We start from the raw sequence: 18260 nt of genomic DNA, 5'->3' as shown, positions 1-18260 counted from the left end.
ACCTGGCAAGGGTCTGCAATCTCTGATTGCTCTTTGTTGTTGTTGTTGTTGCACAGATTGTGACATGGATCTCCATGGAATTGTTTCTGATGTTACATTGAGTGACCGATCTCCTAATGGTACACTCTATCCCGAGCGTCTCGTCATAACTGGAAACGGTGCCCTCACTTTTCATCTCTTTCGGTTGGTATCAGTATTATGTGAAAAGATTCGTGCATCAACTCTTTCAACATTGTAAGAAGTATGATGCAATTTCTCTTGTTCTCCTTCTCCATCTTTACCCACCTGCTTATATGATGCTTAAATTTAGATTCTTGCTTTTTCTACAAACATAACATAGGCAGGCAGGATTACCTCTTCCTGTACCATACACTATGGATATCAGTTTTAAGATGAAAAAGGCCATCTAAGGGTTTTCCTCAAATATATCCAACTCGTAAATCTTTTTACTTCCAAAAATCGAAAATAATCGAATAATTGAAGGCTCAATCATAAATATTCGTGAAACAGCAAATGTCCCAGACATTTGGGATGATCAAAATTCACCACACTTTTCACCACACTTTTCACCACACTTTTCACCACACTTTTCATCTTTTCACCTGCACTCGTGGAAGAATTCATATGTGATATATATTTTCCAAGGTTGATGTGTTTTATATTTGGTTGCTTGTTAGTTTGTTATATTCTAAAAATAACTTCTCAAGTTCTTGTTTCCTTTGAATTTAAGACAGCAATATTTATGTGAAATGTCCTTTCTTGATGTGACTCCTCTTGCTGTTCCTCCTGAAAGTGGTATTACAATTTTTTTTGCTGTTACATGCTGTTACTGTTACTGTTGAATAATTTCTGCTCCTGATTTATTCAGGTTTGGGTTGCCAGACCCAGAGCTGAAGCGAGATTGCGATGCACGTCTTATTGTGCACCTAGCTCCTGCACGGCTGCTCCACACACAGCGCTTCTACATGGAACTAACCAGCACATTGCACTACTTTGTGCAGCTGCAGGAGCTGCTGGGTCGGCAGCGTGCAGCGCTGAATGGGCAGCAGGTCAGCGTTCTCAATGTGTTGAACCAATGCTCTATGAAAGCAGCTATATCATTTTGTATAAGCTTCGATGATGACCTGCAAATGTCGTCATTTTGTGTTTCGGGGCCACCACCACCATTTTGACATTTCGTCACCATCACCATTGCCGTTTTAACTTTGGAGCTCCGTCACCGTTTTGTGTTTGGTTGGGGGCTTCGTCGCCGTTTTGAGTTTGGGTCTCCGGCACCGTTTTGGGTTTGGGGCTCTGTCGCCGTTTTGAGTTTGGGGCTCCGTCGCCGTTTTGAGTTTGGGGCTCCGTCGCCGTTTTGAGTTTGGGGCTCCGTCGCCGTTTTGAGTTTGGGGCTCCGTCGCCGTTTTGGGTTTGGGGCTCCGTCGCCGTTTTGAGTTTGGGGCTCCGTCGCCGTTTTGAGTTTTGGGCTCCGTCGCCGTTTTGAGTTTGGGGCTCCGTCGCCGTTTTGAGTTTGGGGCTCCGTCGCCGTTTTGGGTTTGGGGCTCCGTCGCCGTTTTGAGTTTGGGGCTCCGTCGCCGTTTTGGGTTTGGGGCTCCGTCGCCGTTTTGAGTTTGGGGCTCCGTCGCCGTTTTGAGTTTGGGGCTCCGTCGCCGTTTTGAGTTTGGGGCTCCGTCGCCGTTTTGAGTTTTGGGCTCCGTCGCCGTTTTGAGTTTGGGGCTCCGTCGCCGTTTTGAGTTTGGGGCTATTGATAATCCATCACCATTTAAATTTTGGTCACCATCAAGTTGCGACCAACAAGCCATCAAAAAAGTGATTCACAAGAAATGTTACATCCTACTTTGGATTTATATTAACCCGTATCTCCATGCAGCAGGAGACGGTGTTTTCTGAGCATGTGTGTGTGTCCATCTGTCCAGGCCATAACTTTTTTTTACCATTTGAGCTTTTGTTATTAAATTTCCCACAAACCTTTATTATGAGAATATGGAATTGACAAATGGGTCAAAATGTAAAAGGGAAAATAGGTGAGTACAAATAGGCCTTAGCCTGCTTGCAGTGCGTCAAGCGTGAGCACCATTTTTTAAATCGCTTCTGTGTTTTTTTATTGATTTACCAGTGCAGTGGCAGCTAGATAGAGGCAGACTTGGACAAACAATGGGAGTGGGGAGGGATGAGGGGCAGGCCGAGAGGATGCATCTGGTGGACAAAATGGATACATAAGGAAACTCTCAGGGGGAAAAGACTGGAAATTTGGTAGGTGGTGTGATTGCGGTGGGTTGGGGGATGGAGAGGTGTTAATGAGGGTAGAAATTGTCATTGTTTTGAATTGGGGATGATCTGAGATGGTGGTGAACACCTAGGATGGTTGTAAGTGATGGCATAGTGATAGGACCATAGACTTCGCTTCATCGCGGGAGATTACAATAATCTTAAAGGCCTTGGTTTCCACAACGTCGAGCTGAGCAAGGTGTGAGGCAGAGGAGCCAGCCTAGAGGGGATAACAGAACTCCATAAAGCTGTGGATGATGGCGCCTTGTAGGTGGATGGAAGTTCATGTGTGCCAAGGCAGGACTTCGATGACGGGACATGCCCAGTCAGCGGCTGGCTATGGAGGCTAACTTTGAAATGTGGTTTGCTCAAGAAAGATAATGGCTGATAGTGAGACCCAGGAGTTTGAATGACTGAATTTCCTCAAGAGGATTATTAAGAAAGTAAGGTTTGCTCGAGCAACAGCAAAGCTAGACCTCCCATCGAGAGATGATAGGCAAATGCATGTACACAAGCTCCCTCCCACACCCTTTCTGGCAGTTACTGCAGGTTTAGGGGAAAAATCGTGAATAAAATAATGATGAACTAGAAAATCTCTCACTTCTCCCATACTAGTCAGGTTCACTATGTTTTTTTTCGTTCAAATTTTTTGGAGATTAGCAAAACTATACAATTTTTGGAATATTCAGAGCATGAGGAATCCAAAAATTAATGTTGGCATTTGCGTAGACACCTTTGCGAAAATGACATTCAGGACAGTGATGAAGATCTGTAAAAGCATATTCCTAAACGGTATAGACCTAGTAGATCCTGTGTGTAGGACTTATAGTTCAATCTGATACTAACAAGGGTGCTTTCTTGCTTTATAAACCCATACCTATAACTTCAAAGGACTTGCAATATCATGTATTATGTAATACAGTTATATCACAAATATCAAGACAATGGTTTTCAATTACCTTTGTTTGTTGCTTTTTTATAATCCTGAGCACTAATTTGAGGCCTTTATTGGATTCCTTGACCCAGAAAACATAGGATTAGCATATTTAGTTAAGTTTCTGGGTTGACTAGAAGCCGAGATAGCGCAAAATATGTATTTTATGGCGGCCATTTTGAAAATCCAAAATGGCGGCCATGCAGGTGTCTGTGCAAATGCCAACATTGATTTTCGGATTCTCCATGCTCTGATGATTCCAAAAATGTACAGGTTTTGCTAATCTCCCAAAATTTTGAACGAAATTATATTTGTTAACATAGTGAACCTGACTATCTTCATCACTGTCCTGAGTGTAATTTTCACAAAGGTGTCCACGCAAATGCCAACATTAATTTTTGGATTTCTCATGCTCTGAATATTCCAAAAAATTTGAACGAAATTATATTTGTTAACATAGTGAACCTGACTATCTTCATCACTGTCCTGAGTGTAATTTTCACAAAGGTGTCTACGCAAATGTAAACATTAATTTTTGGATTTCTCATGCTCTGAATATTCCAAAAAATTTGAACGAAATTATATTTGTTAACATAGTGAACCTGACTATCTTCATCACTGTCCTGAGTGTCATTTTCGCAAAGGTGTCCACGCAAATGCCAACATTAATTTTTGGATTTCTCATGCTCTGAATATCCCAAAAATGTATAGTTTTGCTAATCTCCAATAATTTTGAACGAAATTATATTTATTAACATAGTGAACCTGACTATACATGGAACCACCTTCCAGAGGCTGTTCTGTCTCACTCTTCCCTCTTGGATTTCAAGCAGACATCTCTTGTCATCCCCAATTCTGACCCATAATCTTTATTAACCTTGCCTCACTCAATCATCTTACTTGCTAGTTTCAGTGTTTCTTCCATACTTCCCTTTCCTCTCGTGTTTTCATGTTCATTTATTTTCTTGATGCTTGTTTCACTGTCAGTTTTATCTTGCGCTTCCATGAGCCTTGCTCCTGTAAAAAAAAATTTTCGCACCAGCATGCTATTTTATTTAACATTTGCTCTGTGAGGTTCCAATCTAGGTTTTTCATTTTTATCGGATTTATCACTTCAAATGGAATACACAATGTCCATTTCATTAACTATATACACAAAATCGCCCTTTTGGTAACAATCTCATATTTTTGCTGGATACTCAGTCAAGGCTCGTGTAAGAGTTAACACATAGAACATATAATAAAGGGAGCGGGAGACAAGAGGGGGAGAGAGAGGGAAGTACAACACCAGTAGAGAACAGGGACCTTGGGAGATCTGTGGAACGGAGAGGGATGGAATGGGGTACACGGGATAAACAAGATGTACGCTACAAGGACGTTCAGGAAAGAAAACGGAATTTGAAAAAGTTGGATTTGGGGTGTATTAATGGGGGTAGAAAAGATCAAGGTTTTGGATGGGGGAGATAAGAGATAGTAGTGAACAGCTGTTTTAAAGACCTGGAGGGAGAAGTGGGATTGAAGAGAGTGTGGTAGATTGTTCCAGAGGTGGGAACAGAGGGAATGAAAGAGTGAAGGTGAGCAGAGAGTCTTGATTTTTGCAGTTTCCCCAGAAGATGATTGCTGGCAGATCTTGTGTGACCTGTAGGAATATTTGGGGGACAGATCACAGACAGAGCAGGGGGAGCAAGGCCAGAGAGGAGTCGATAGACAAATCTTATTTTTATATGAAGTCGTGGCCAAACATATTGTCACCCTTGCACTTTTTTCAAATAACTCACAATTTTCTCTAAAATATGTTGTAAAATTGACAAAAAGTATTTGGTCTCCACAATTCTTTATTTCACTGTTAATATTACAGAACCTTTGTTTTTGATTCAGAACTTTATATATCCTTTTAAATCAGAATAAAAAGAAATGGCATTGATAAAATTATTGACTCTCTCGACGTAATATTTGGTAGCTCAGCCTTTGGACAAAATAACTGCAGTCATGTGCTTCCTATAGCCATGAATAAGCTTCCTACACCTCTCTACTGGCAGTTTGACCCACTCTTCTTGTGCAAACTGCTCCAGTTCTCCCAGATTTGAAGGGTGCCTTCTCCCAACTGTTGTTTTCAGATCTCCCCACAGGTGTTCAATGGGGTTTAGATCTGGAATCATTGCTGGCCACTTCAGAACAGTCCAGCGTTTTGTCTTGAACTATGCACACATTCAAGGCACCCAGTGCCAGAGGCAGCACAGCAACCCCAAAACATCACTGAACCTCCTCCATGTTTGAATGGAGAGAAGGTATTCTTTTCTTTGAAGGCTTCATTTTGTTTTCTGTAAACATAGAGATTATGTGCTTTACCAAAAGCTCTAATTTGGTCTCATCTGTCCACAGAACATTCTCCCAGAAGGAGTTTGGCTTGTTCAGGTGTGTTTAAACTCCAGTAGGGCTTTTGTATGTCTCTCTCTCAGCAGTGGGGTCCTCCTGTGTCTCCTACCATATAACCCCCTTTCATTGAGTTGGTGACGGATGGTGCGTGTTGAAACTGTCATACCTTGTGTCTGAAGGTCAGGTTAAATCTGTTTGGCAGTTGATCGAGGTGCTTTCTCCACCATTCAAACAATCCTTCGCTGCAATCTTTGATAAAGTTTTCTCTTGCGGCCACGTCCAGGGAGGTTGGCTGCAGTGCCATGGGCCTTAAACTTCCTGATAACATTGCGTACGGTGGACACAGAAACATCAACGTCAATAGAGATGTACTAGTAGCCTTGAGATTGTCCATGCTTGGCTACAATCCTGTGTCTGACCTCAGACAATTCTCTGGTTTTCTTTCTTTTCTCCATGTTCATTGCGGTACACACGGTGACACAAAACAGCAGAGTGACTCCTTTTCTCTCTTCAAACTGGTTGAATGAGTGATTTTTATATTGCAGGCACCTGCAACTCACCGTGGGTGTGTACAATTCCAAAGTAAAGGAGAATCACCTGCTTGAAATCTAATTATTTCTAACAACTTCTAAAAGTTGCCAATAATATTGTCCGGGCCATTTTAGGATTTCTGTGTGGATTAAGCTAAGATTTAGTATTTTTTTCAGATTTTTTGTTTTGTTCCTCTGCAAAAAAAAGAAATACATATGTGGATACCAAAATATTTTTTAATTTTAACAATTTTCTGGATGAAATGGTGCATTTATTTGATAAAAGTGCAAGGGAAGTTCTAGCAGAGTCCATTTGTTTTATACTTTCCCACTCCCGCCCCTGCCCGCCTTCCCATGTCTCCTCCCCCCAAGCCCTCTCCCTCCCACAGATCTTCCGTTGTCCCTGTTCTCTGCTGTTGTACTTGTATGCTTCCCTCTCTCTCCCCATCTTGTCTCCTGGTCCCTTTATTGCATGTTTTGTGTGTCCGTTTGTCCTTTTCTGTGATTGATGTTAGCTCTTACATGAGCCACGATCTTTTTACAAAAAAAAAAAAAAAAAAAAAAAAGGGTGCCAATATTTTTGCTTTTGACAGTACAGTATACACATAAAAAATACACAGTATCGCCATTTTGGATTTAATATTCACATATTACATGTGATAATCGTATTTTACATGATTTTCCATTTGGTTGTGAATACTTTGGTCGAATAATTTTTTATGCTTTAGCGGTGCATGTAGCGTTAGTTTAGCTTTGATTTGAATATTTTCATGACTTTCAATTCCATATATTTGGATACATTCCAACTCTGTTTGTTATCAAATGTGCTGCAGAATCGTCGTGCTTTAATTGTAAATGCACAGGTTCGCTGCACTCCTTGCCGTGGAATGCGTCTTTCTGTGGAATTGGATGCCAAATCTCTACTGCTCCTCTTCCCCGAGAGTTCGCTCTCACCTCGGCTCCTTGCTGCTTCCGTCGAACACATGAGCATTCGAAATGAGTTCCGATTCATCGGTGACGGTAGGTGCATGACCGGAGGGCACCTAGAGAGCATTGTTTGTTGTGGTTTTTTTTCCTGTAATTGTACTTGCTCAACATTAAATTGTTTGCCACCACAATTTTTACTGTTTGATTTTGAGCTGTAGTTGTTGAACTGTTGAATTGTTGAACAATTAAATATTTTGGAGTTAAAGTACACCTTCTGTTTTCTGCACTATTTCAGATGGCCTGCGCTGCCTTGTTGATGCTATGCTAGTCAGATTCATGGCAATGGAGTGGTTCATGGCACAGCATAGCAAGGTTTGCGGTGCGAATGATGAAGGGGTTATTTTCCCTTCATTCTGGGTGCGACGTCAGGCTGACAATGTGCTTCAGGAAAAACTGGATCTTGACCTGAACTTAGAGAGAAACTTGGACAGGTATGTGGGAATGCTAATTTGTACAAAATATTATATGATTATGGAGCATGGCATAATGATGCCAAGATTTGCTGCTTGCAATTTTCTTTTTCTTTTTGGAACTTTTTATCAAATTTGCAATATACAGTTTTGTGTACGCTAGCTCTGATGCCTTTCCTCATCATAGTGTATGAATGAATGAATGAGTGTATAATATATTTAAAATTACTAGCAGAATACCTGCCCTATGGATGACCCTAAGGGCGATCTTTTTCCAAGCGTGCAACACATTTTTTTGCCCTCGGATATTTTCTGCTGACACAACTGCTTTGACTTAGATTTCTTGCTGATTTCCTTTGGTAATATTGCTCTTGCTGATTTATATTCAACTTAGATGGCCTTGGTTTTTGAGGCATTTCAATTTTCCAGAAAAAATAAACATCAACCATCACCCTAGCTAACAATACCCATGACCACCCCACACCCCAATTCCACCTTCCCCTCACAATCCCTCATCAACCAGCACCTCGCTAACAATACCCATAACAACCCCACCCTCCCCCTCCCACTCCGCTGTCCCCCCACAATCCCCCTTGAACCGTCACCCTAGCTAACAATACCCACAACCACCCCACACCCCCTCTACCCCCAGCCCGCTCCACCATATCAGATTCCAAGCTCTCAATGCACTGTTTCTCTATGTACCATCACCGGCATGATCACAGTGAGTTCGCAATGTGACGTCACTGGCAAATAATGAAAATCGACAGTAAAGGGTTTTTTCCGGCACTTTGTGATTGGCAAAAAATAAATATTCCCTTCAAATTTGACCGTGATTAATGATTGCCAATGGTTTTTCAGAATTTTTTTTTTGCATTTGGGTTCCCTTTTAAGGGTCTTTTGAGTCTTCAGGGTCTTTTCAGTCTTTGGGGTCTTTTCAGTCTTCGGGGTCATTTCGGCCTTTTCTTCTTCGGGGTCTTTTTTTAGGTCTTTTGGGTCTTTGGGGTAATTTGGGTCTTCAGGATATTTTGGGTCTTTGGGGTCTTTTGGGTCTTTTGGGTCCTTAAGGGTCTTTGGGGTATTTTTGTCTTTTTAGTCTTTTGAGTCTTCAAGGATCTTTGGGGTCTTTTGGGTCTCTGGGGTCTTTAGGGTCCATTGGGTCTTTTCAGTCTTTTAGGTTTTCGGGGTTTTTTGGGTCCTCAGGGTCTTTTGGGTCTTTGTGGTCTTTTTTGTATTTTGGATGTTTTTGTTTTTTGGGGTCTTTGGGGCCCATTGGGTCTTTTAGGTCTTCAGGGTATTTTAGGGCTTCTGGGTATTTTGGGTCTTTGTGGTCTTTTGGCCATTTTTGGTCTTCAGGGTCTTTTCAGTCTTTGCGGCTTTTGGTTCCTCTGGGTCTCTTTGGTCCCCGGGAGGTGGGGGAATGGTCTTTTGGGTCCTCTGGGTATTTTAGGTTAAGTATTTCAGGTTACAATTGTGGGTAGCGTCGTCAGCTGTCCAAGCAGTGGTTGAAGAACGGACATGCATACATACATATATACATACATACGTACGTACATACATACATACATACATACATACATACATACATACATAAATACAGTCGTGGCCAAAAATATTGGCACCCTTGCACTTTTTTCAAATAATTCACCATTTCTTCCAGGAAATTGTTAAAACTAAAAAATATTTTGGTATCCACATATGTATTTCTTTAGTTTGCAGTGTAACAAAACAAAAAAACCTGAAAAAAAAAAAAAATGAAATCTTGGCTTATTCCACACAGAAATCTTAAAATGGCCTGGACAATATTATTAACACCTTTTAGAGGTTGTTAGAAATAATTTGATTTCAAGCAGGTGATTCTGCTTTACTTTGGAATTGAACTCACCAATGGTGAGTTGCAGGTGCCTGCAATATAAAAATCACTCATTCAACCAGTGTGATTAGAGAAAAGGTGTCATTCTTCTGTTTTGTGTCAATGTTGGTTCCGCATTGAGCATGGAGAAAAGAAAGAAAACCAAATAATTGTCTGAGGAGGTCAAACACAAGATTGTAGCCAAGCATGGACAATCTCAAGGTGACAAATCCATCTCCAGAGACCTTGATTTTCCGGTGTCCACCGTACGCAATGTTATCAGGAAGTTTAAAGCCCATGGCACTGTAGCCAACCTCCCAGGACGTGGCCGCAAGAGAAAAGTTGATCGAAGATTGCAGCGAAGGATTGTTAGAATGGTGGAGAAAGCACCTCGATCAACTGCCAAACAGATTCAAGCTGACCTTCAGACACAAGCTTCGACAGTTTCAACTCGCACCATCCGTCGCCAACTCGATGAAAGGGGGTTCTATGGTAGGAGACCCAGGAGGAGCCCACTGCTGAGAGGGAGACATAAGAAAGCCCGACTGGAGTTTGCCAAAACACACCTGAACAAGCCAAAATCCTCCTGGGAGAATGTCCTGTGGACAGATGAGACCAAATTAGAGCCAGTTGGTAAAGCATATCATCTCTATGTTTACAGAAAACAAAATGAAGCCTTCAAAGAAAAGAACACCTTCCCTACAGTTAAACATGGAGGAGGTTCAGTGATTTGTTGGAGTTGCTGTGCTGCCTCTGGCACTTGGTGCCTTGAATGTGTGCATGGCATCATGAAACCATGAGAATACCAAGGCATTTTGGAGTGTAATGTTCAGCCCAGTGTCAGAAAGCTGGGTCTCCGTCGAAGGTTATGGGTTTTGCAGCAGGACAATGACCCCAAACACACTTCAACAAGTACAAAAAGTTTTAATTAAAACAAAAGCCGCGTCGATGTTACACAATGCCTAGATGCAGCTGTGCCTATAACGTCGATGTTATAGGCACAGGACATTCCTATTGATTCGATTACTTGATGTTATTTTTGTGCAAAGTGAAAAGATATCTCGGCAATTTCCCGTGTGTGGCGACGAATTTTTAATATATCTCGGCATTTTCCCGTCTGTTATTTCAGGCGGTGTATGACTGACCATGCCGCGATTTAAAAAAAATATATCTCGGCAATTTCCCGTGTGTGGCGACACGTGAACGAAGCTATGCTCCTCTCTCCACATTATTGTGACGACGTATAAATTAAATATTTCATCATGACGATTGTCATCAAATGGACGAATTTTTAATATATCTCGGCATTTTCCCGTCTGTTATTTCGGGCGGTGTATGACTGACCATGCCGTGATTAAAAAAAAAAAAATCTCAATGGACTTGAAGTTACAGGCCTTTGAGAATTCATTTCGTTCTATAAAGGGCAACTTTAATCGGATTTTCTTCCCGTTTTTTTTCAACCGAGTCTAAAACTATGTTAGCGACTGTGAAAAATGAAATGATATATCGAATTTGATTTGAAATAAAACTGTGTGAGAGAGGAAGACACCACGGGCCTACAAAACAGGCCTCAAAGCTATGCGAGTTAATAAAATGGTGGATATTTGTTTATATGAAGCCTCTCCCAAAATGGGTGGAGCTATGGTTCCCAGAATGGGTGGAGCTTTGAGGTTTTGTCTTCTCTGCAAGAACAACAAGAAGAAGAAGAACAAGAAGAAGAACAACAGCAGAGGGCACTCTGACCAGCGTCTGCGACGCGGCTAAAAAGCACTGTTCTGAAGTGGCCAGCAATGAGTCCAGATCTAAATCCCCTTGCACACCTGTGGGGAGATCTGAAAACAGCAGCTGGGAGAAGGCACCCTTCAAATCTGGGAGAACTGGAGCAGTTTGCACAAGAGTGGGCCACTGGGCCAAACTGCCAGTAGAGAGGTGGAGGAAGTTAATTCAAGGCTATAGAAAGCGCTTGACTGCAGTTATTTTGTCCAAAAGCTGTGCTTTCAAATATTAAGTCGAGGGTGTCAATAATTTTGGCAATGCCATTTCTTTATATTTTCTGATTTTAAAGGATGTATTAAGTTCTGAATCAAAAACAAATGTTCTGTAATATTAACAGTGAAATAAAGAATTGTGGAGACCAAATACTTTTGTCAATTTCAACTTATTTTTAGAGATTATTGTGAGTTATTTGAAAAAAGTGGAAGGGTGCCAATATTCATGGCAACGACTGTACATACATACATACATACATACATACATACATACATACATACATACATACAAACACTTGCTCCATTATATATGGATTGTTTGGCTCTCCTACACGTTCTAGTTACCCTCGCCTGAGGAGAGGGTATTGCATTTGAGTCCGTTTGTTTGTTACTTGGCCGTTTGTAAATTGATCACTCCGGTTTGTGTGTTTGTCTGTCCGCTCACTTATACTTGCCTACAGGTCACAATTTTAAACCGATCTTCACGAAACTTTACCAAATGGTAGAGTTCGTGGCCGACAGAATCCTATATATTTTTGAGGTCAAAAGGTCAACATAGGCCAAAGGTCAACCACTTTTTTTGAATTTCTAAAACCTCAATTTTCATCCGATCGACTTGAAATTCGAATATAATTTACATATCGGCTAACCGAATTCAACCACCACCTATTTTTGAGATCAGCGTAGGCCAAAAGGTCAACATAGGTCAAAGGTCAACCACTTTTTTCGAATTTCTAAAATTCTCAATTTTCATCTGATTAACTTAAACTTTGAAGACGATTTGCATATCAGGTCACTGAATTCAACAACGAATTATTTTGGAGGTCAAAAGGATGCTCTACTGAGTGCCATTCTACTTTGTTCTGTTTTGTCAAGTGTCGCTCTGTGAGTGATTTTTCATTTGTCTGTCTGTTTGTTTGTTTGTTTGTCTGCTTGCTTGTCTGTTTGTTTGTCCGCACAGAATAAATATGATTTTCTCTGCAACCATTGGTCCGATGGACAGGAAATTTTCACCATAGGTGCAACTCCACCTGTAGAATTGTTTAATGATAATTATGACGTCATAGGTCACGTTGTTTGGCCGCCATCTTAGAAAAGCCGAAAAACTTTGCTCCTCTATATCTCAAAGCGCTGAATGGAAAAAATTGAGACTTGGTTCATTGTAAAGAACTCTCCATGGGGAATAAAATATGTTAATGATGATGTCATAGGTGCCTCCATTATGATTTCATAATTCGACAAGTACAAAACTTCATCCGGTCAAGATGAAATTTCTTGAGCGTCATGTAGGCATAAATTGGTGGAGAAAAAAAATGATGATGTCGTCATCCGTCACATGGTTCGGCCGCCATATTTGTTTCAACACAAAAGCCTTTAAAACCACTGAAAACGCATACTGGTGAGGGTCTGCAATCTCTGATTGCTCTTTCTTGTTATTACTTGCAAAATCAAAGATTTTTCAAGTATATTGGTCGGTTGAGTTTGTTCTTCTGTTTGTTTGTCACTTGCCTACAGGTCACAATTCTAAACCGATCGTCATGAAACCACCAAGTTGTAGATGTCGTCACAATTGAGAAGCCTATTGATTTTGAAGTCAAAGGTCAAAGTTTAAAATGAGGGTAGAAAATGTCATTGTTTTGAATTGGGGACAATCTGAGATGGGCTTCTCAATTTAAGGTCAAATTTCTAAAATCACCATTTTTCATCCAATTGACTTAGATTTGAACAGCATTTGCCTATTGAGCCACTAAATAGGGAAACCAACTATCTTTTGAGGCTAAAAGGTCAAAGACCAACTCAAGGTCAAACTTCTAAAATCATCAATTTTCATCTGAAAAATAATCAATTTTCATCCTATTGACCCGAGCTTTGATCAAGATCGTCAATTTTAATCATGTTGAAACGGACAATTTGATGGATCAATGGCAGGCAACCTCTTTTGGAGGGGGGATAGGTGGAGGGGTGGATTTTGCAAGTATCGTGCTCTGCATGATGTCTTCTTGTTTTGTTTCTTTAGAGTTACCTTTGATTCCTGAATCAAGCAAGCTTCCATTAACTGGACATCTACCTTTCATGATTAACCTTTTGTGTTGTTTTTTCTTTTCTTGTGCTTCATAGGGATTTCTCACGGCATGTCCCAGACATGTCTGTGCACGGTCGCATGACAAATACACGCATTCTGCTGAGTTCCAAGCTGTATTCCCTTGTGCGTGCTGTCCTACAGTCCAACCTTGGAGAGCAACTTGAGGAGCCTTCCCGACCATACTCGCTTCAGGAACCAGCCACACATGTATGCTTCATCCATACACTTCTTGTTCTGGCCAAGCGCTGGTCTATTTGTCTTGAATTGTGTAGCACAGCCCTTTCAAAGGCGGGCATATTTAAAAACACGTTTTTTTCAGCTAAAGCTATGATTATAACAACTAAGGTTGTTTAAGAATGCTTATATATGATAATGGTCAATTTCACATTTTATTTGGCCATCTCATCTCAATTATCGGAGAGGTCAACTTATAAAATGGGTCGTGATCAATCCGTCCGTCCGATCATCCGTCCGTTAACTTTTTGCTATTTTTGCTACTCCTTCCTTGTCACTCAGCTGATTGTTCTGAAACTTGACACATGAATCCATGACAGTAGTATCCCACACAATCTCTTGGGCTTTGATTTTTCGATTTCGGATCATGGGGGCTTCCAGGGGGAGGTTACCCCCACCTCCCCCATTAACAACACTTTGCTCTGAAACCTGATGCAGCCCTTATACTCGATGGTCCACAGGATCATCTGGTCTTAGATTTTTCAATTTTACGATGTTGGATCATGGGGACTCCTGGGGGAATTGGGGGTGAGGGGGGGTGGGAGGAGGAGGATTACCCCCTGAAACTTCGGGTCCCTACTTATCGTTTATTTACCAACTGATAGCTCTGAACCCAATACAGCCAGCCCTTCTACTTGATGGTCTGCAGAATCACTCGGTCTTAGATTTTTCAATTTCGGATCAAGGGGCATCCCAGGGCATCAGGGGGCTCCCAGGAGGGTTCCCCCAAATCAGCAGAGGTTTGCACTCAACCTCAAGAGATGACCGGCAGCCCACTCGTGGCAATTTTATTTATTTATATATTTTGGAAATTCAAGCTTGGTAAAAGGACTGATATATAATTAAATATGGTCGGAACCTCGACATTTGTGGCCCCAACGCCCGCGAACCCAGCATATTCACTGTTGTTAAAATGCGACCTGCTTTGACATTCGTGGCCCTGGTCGGGTTTCCAGACTTACCCCCCTTACCTTTTAACATATTGAACTGAAGCTTGGTAAGAGACATGTATTTCAAAGCACGTTTATTTTTGTACACCGCTCCTTTCCTATGCCATCTCCAGGCATTGCAAAACGTCATTGCCGGGCACCGAAGGGGGCTCGGCAGTGACGCACGCTGAAATGGAATACTCAGTTTTCACTCTGGTTGTTTGTTGTACACCGCACCTGTCGTATGCCATCTCCAGGCGCTGCATATCGTCATTGCCGGGCACTGAAGGGGGCTCGGCAATGACGCACGCTGAAAGGGAGTACTCAGTTTTCACTCTGGTTGTTTGTTTGTTTGTTTGTTTGTTTTCTTGCTTTCTTGTTTGTCCGGGCTATATCTCAGCCATCCTTTGAGCTCGGAAGCTGAAATTTTGGCACAATAGGGAGCAAGTACTTTTTCAAAAAGAGTATTTTTGTTTTTTTTGATTAATCAATTAATTGAGGAGTTATTTAATTATTAGCGATTAATTAAGTACTTATTTAATTAATTAAATTTACTTTCTCTTCTGGCCATTATCTCAGGTACCTTTTAAGTTCGGAAGCTGATATTTGGACATGACAATGACCAGGTGATTTGGCTGCAAAGGCTATTTTTTATTTATTAATTAATCAATTAATCGAGTAATTATTTAATTATTCGATTAATGACTAAAAATTTTTTTTTTTAAGTTACAGATTCTGATGAAATGGTGGTGGTTTATGTGTTCTATTGACGAATTGATTAATTATTTCATTTTGTATGATTATTATTTTATTTATTTTCATTATTAATTATTTATTTATTTTCTTTCTCATCTGGGCAATTTCTCAGGCACCTTTTGAGCTAGGAAGCTAATATTTGGACATGACAGTGTCCAAGTGATGTGGCCATAAAGGATATTTTTGATTCATTGATTAATCATTTAAGCGATTAATTATTTATTGATTAATCAATTAATTATTTAATTTTTTATATTAAAGACTTATTTAATAAAATTTCTAAAAGATACATCTTCGGATGAAGCACGTGTGGTTTAGTTATGCTATTAGCCAATTGATTAAGAAAATATTTTGTGATAATCTTTTATTGATTTTAATTTTACAATTAATCAATCGATTTATTGCACACCTCTCCCTCCCAATGCAGTCTCTGTGAGCTGCACTGCGGTATTGCCGGGCGCTGGAGGGGCCCCGGCAATGCCGCGCTGTAGGATATTTAATTATTTGGCATGGGGGCGGTGTACTTTGAATGTATCTGTACTTGTTTGTTTGTTTTCTTGGTTGTTTGTTTGTTTGGCCGGGTGATATCTCAGCCATCCTTTGAGCTAGGAACCTGAAATTTCGGCACAATAGTGAGCAAGTACTTTGTCAAAAATGGTATTTTTTGTTTTTTGATTAATCAATTAATTGATGATTGAATTGAATTGATTAATGAAAAATGGCCTTAAAACGATCATTCATTCATTCATTCAAGTAATTGATGAGTTATTTAATTATTAGCGATTAATTAAGTACTTATACATTTCCTTTCTCTTCTGGCCATTATCTCCGGCACCTTTTGAGTTAGGAAGCTGATATTTGGACATGCCAATGACGAAGTGATTTGGCTGCAAAGGCTATTTTTTATTTATTAATTAATCAATTAATCGATTAATTATTTAATTATTCAATTCATGACTAAAAATATATATTTTTGGAAAGTTACAGATTCTGATGAAATGGTGGTGATTTATGTGTCATATCAGCGAATTGATTATTTGTTTCATTTTTTTATGATTATTATTTATTTATTTTCATTATTAATTATTTATTTATTTTCTTTCTTATCTGTGCAATATCACAGGCACCTTTTGAGCTTGGAAGCTTATATTTGGACGTGACAGTGACCAAGTGATGTGGCTACAAAGGATATTTTTGATGTATTGATTAATCGATTAATTATTTAATTTTTTATTAATGCCTCATTTAATTACATTTCGAAAAGATACATCTTCAGATGAAGTATTAGTGGTTTAGTTATGCTATTAGCCAATTGATTAAGAAAATATTTTGTGATAATCTTTTATTGATTTTAATTATACAATTAATCAATCAATTATTGTACACCTCTCCCTCCCAATGCAGTCTCTATGAGCTGCACTGCGGTAATGCTGCGCTGTTGGATATTTAATTATCTGGCATGGGGCGGTGTACTTTGAATGTATCTGCACTTGTTGTACACCGCACCTTTCCGATGCCATCTCCAGGCGCTGCATATCGTCATTGCCCGGCACCAAAGGGGGCTCGGCAATAATGCACGCTGAAAGGGAGTACTCAGTTTTCCCTCTGGTTTTGTTTGTTTGTTTTCTTGCTTTCTTGTTTGTCCGGGCGATATCGCAGCCATCCTTTGAGCTAGGAAGCTGAAATTTCGGCACAATAGTGAGCAAGTCCTTTGTCAAAAACGGTATTTTTTGTTTTTTGATTAGTCAATTAATTGAGGAGTTATTTAATTATTCGCGATTAATTAATTACTTATTTAATTAATTAAATTTACTTTCTCTTCTGGCCATTATCTCAGGTACCTTTTAAGTTAGGAAGCTGATATTTGGACATGCCACTGACCAGGTGATTTGGCTGCAAAGGCTATTTTTGATTTATTAATTAATCAATTAATCGATTATTTAATTATTAGATTAATGACTAAAATTTATTTTTTTTGAGTTACAGATTCTGATGAAATGGTGGTTTATGTGTTCCATGACCGAATTGATTAATAATTTATTTTTTAAATGATTATTAATTAATTTATTTTCATTATTAGTCATTTATTTATTTTCTTTCTCATTTGGCCAATATCTCAGGCACCTTTTGAGCTAGGAAGCTAATATTTGGACACGACAGTGACCAAGTGATGTGGCTATCAAGGATATTTTTGATTTATTGATTAATCATTTAATCAATTAATTATTTCTTGATTAATCAATTAATTATTTAATTTTTTATTAATGACTTATTTAATTATATTTCTAAAAGATACATCCTCGGATGAAGCACTCGTGGTTTAGTTATGCTATTAGCCAATTGATTAAGAAAATATTTTGTGATAATCTTTTATTGATTTTAATTATACAATTAATCAATCAATTATTTTACACCTCTCCCTCCCAATGCAGTCTCGATGAGCTGCACTGCGGTATTGCCGGGCGCCGGAGGGGCCCCGGCAATGCCGCGCTGTGGGATATAATTATTTGGCATGGGGGCGGTGTACTTTGAATGTATCTTTACTTGTTTGTTTGTTTTCTTGCTTTCTTGTTTGTCCGAGCTATATCTCAGTCATCCTTTGATCTAGGCAGCTGAAATTTCGGCACAATAGTGAGCAAGTCCTTTGTCAAAAACGGTATTTTTTGTTTTTCGATTAATCAATTAATTGAGGAGTTATTTAATTATTAGCGATTAATTCAGTACTTATTTAATTAATTAAAATTCCTTTCTCTTCTGACCATTAACTCCGGCACCTTTTGAGTGAGGAAGCTGATATTTGGACATGCCAATAACCAGGTGATTTCGCTGCAAAGGCTATTTTTGATTTATTAATTAATCAAGTAATCGATTAATTATTTAATTATTGGATTAATTACGATTTTATTTTTCAGT

The 18260-nt window shown here is 39.7% G+C and overlaps 2 protein-coding genes across 2 annotated transcripts in view; both read left to right on the top strand.

The window, feature by feature from the left end:
- Window positions 1–18260, top strand: part of LOC144891290 (uncharacterized) — a 981422-nt gene that overhangs the window by 567489 nt on the left and 395673 nt on the right. The window lies entirely within an intron of this gene.
- LOC137434335 (intermembrane lipid transfer protein VPS13D) overlaps window positions 1–18260 on the top strand; it is a gene marked incomplete at its 3' end in the record, with an annotated part of 220793 nt that overhangs the window by 129861 nt on the left and 72672 nt on the right. The window contains 5 exon segments of the mRNA XM_078784227.1: window positions 57–183; window positions 869–1049; window positions 6942–7128; window positions 7331–7526; window positions 13464–13635. Coding sequence (XP_078640353.1) covers window positions 57–183; window positions 869–1049; window positions 6942–7128; window positions 7331–7526; window positions 13464–13635 — 863 coding nt within the window.

The sequence above is a fragment of the Myxine glutinosa genome, chromosome 1 (assembly GCF_964187855.1).
Source record: "Myxine glutinosa chromosome 1, kmMyxGlut1.1, whole genome shotgun sequence".
In the NCBI taxonomy this organism is placed as follows: Eukaryota; Metazoa; Chordata; class Myxini; order Myxiniformes; family Myxinidae; genus Myxine; species Myxine glutinosa.
The sequence above is the reverse complement of the archived record's forward strand: the minus strand, read 5'-3'. Positions and strand labels throughout refer to the sequence as shown.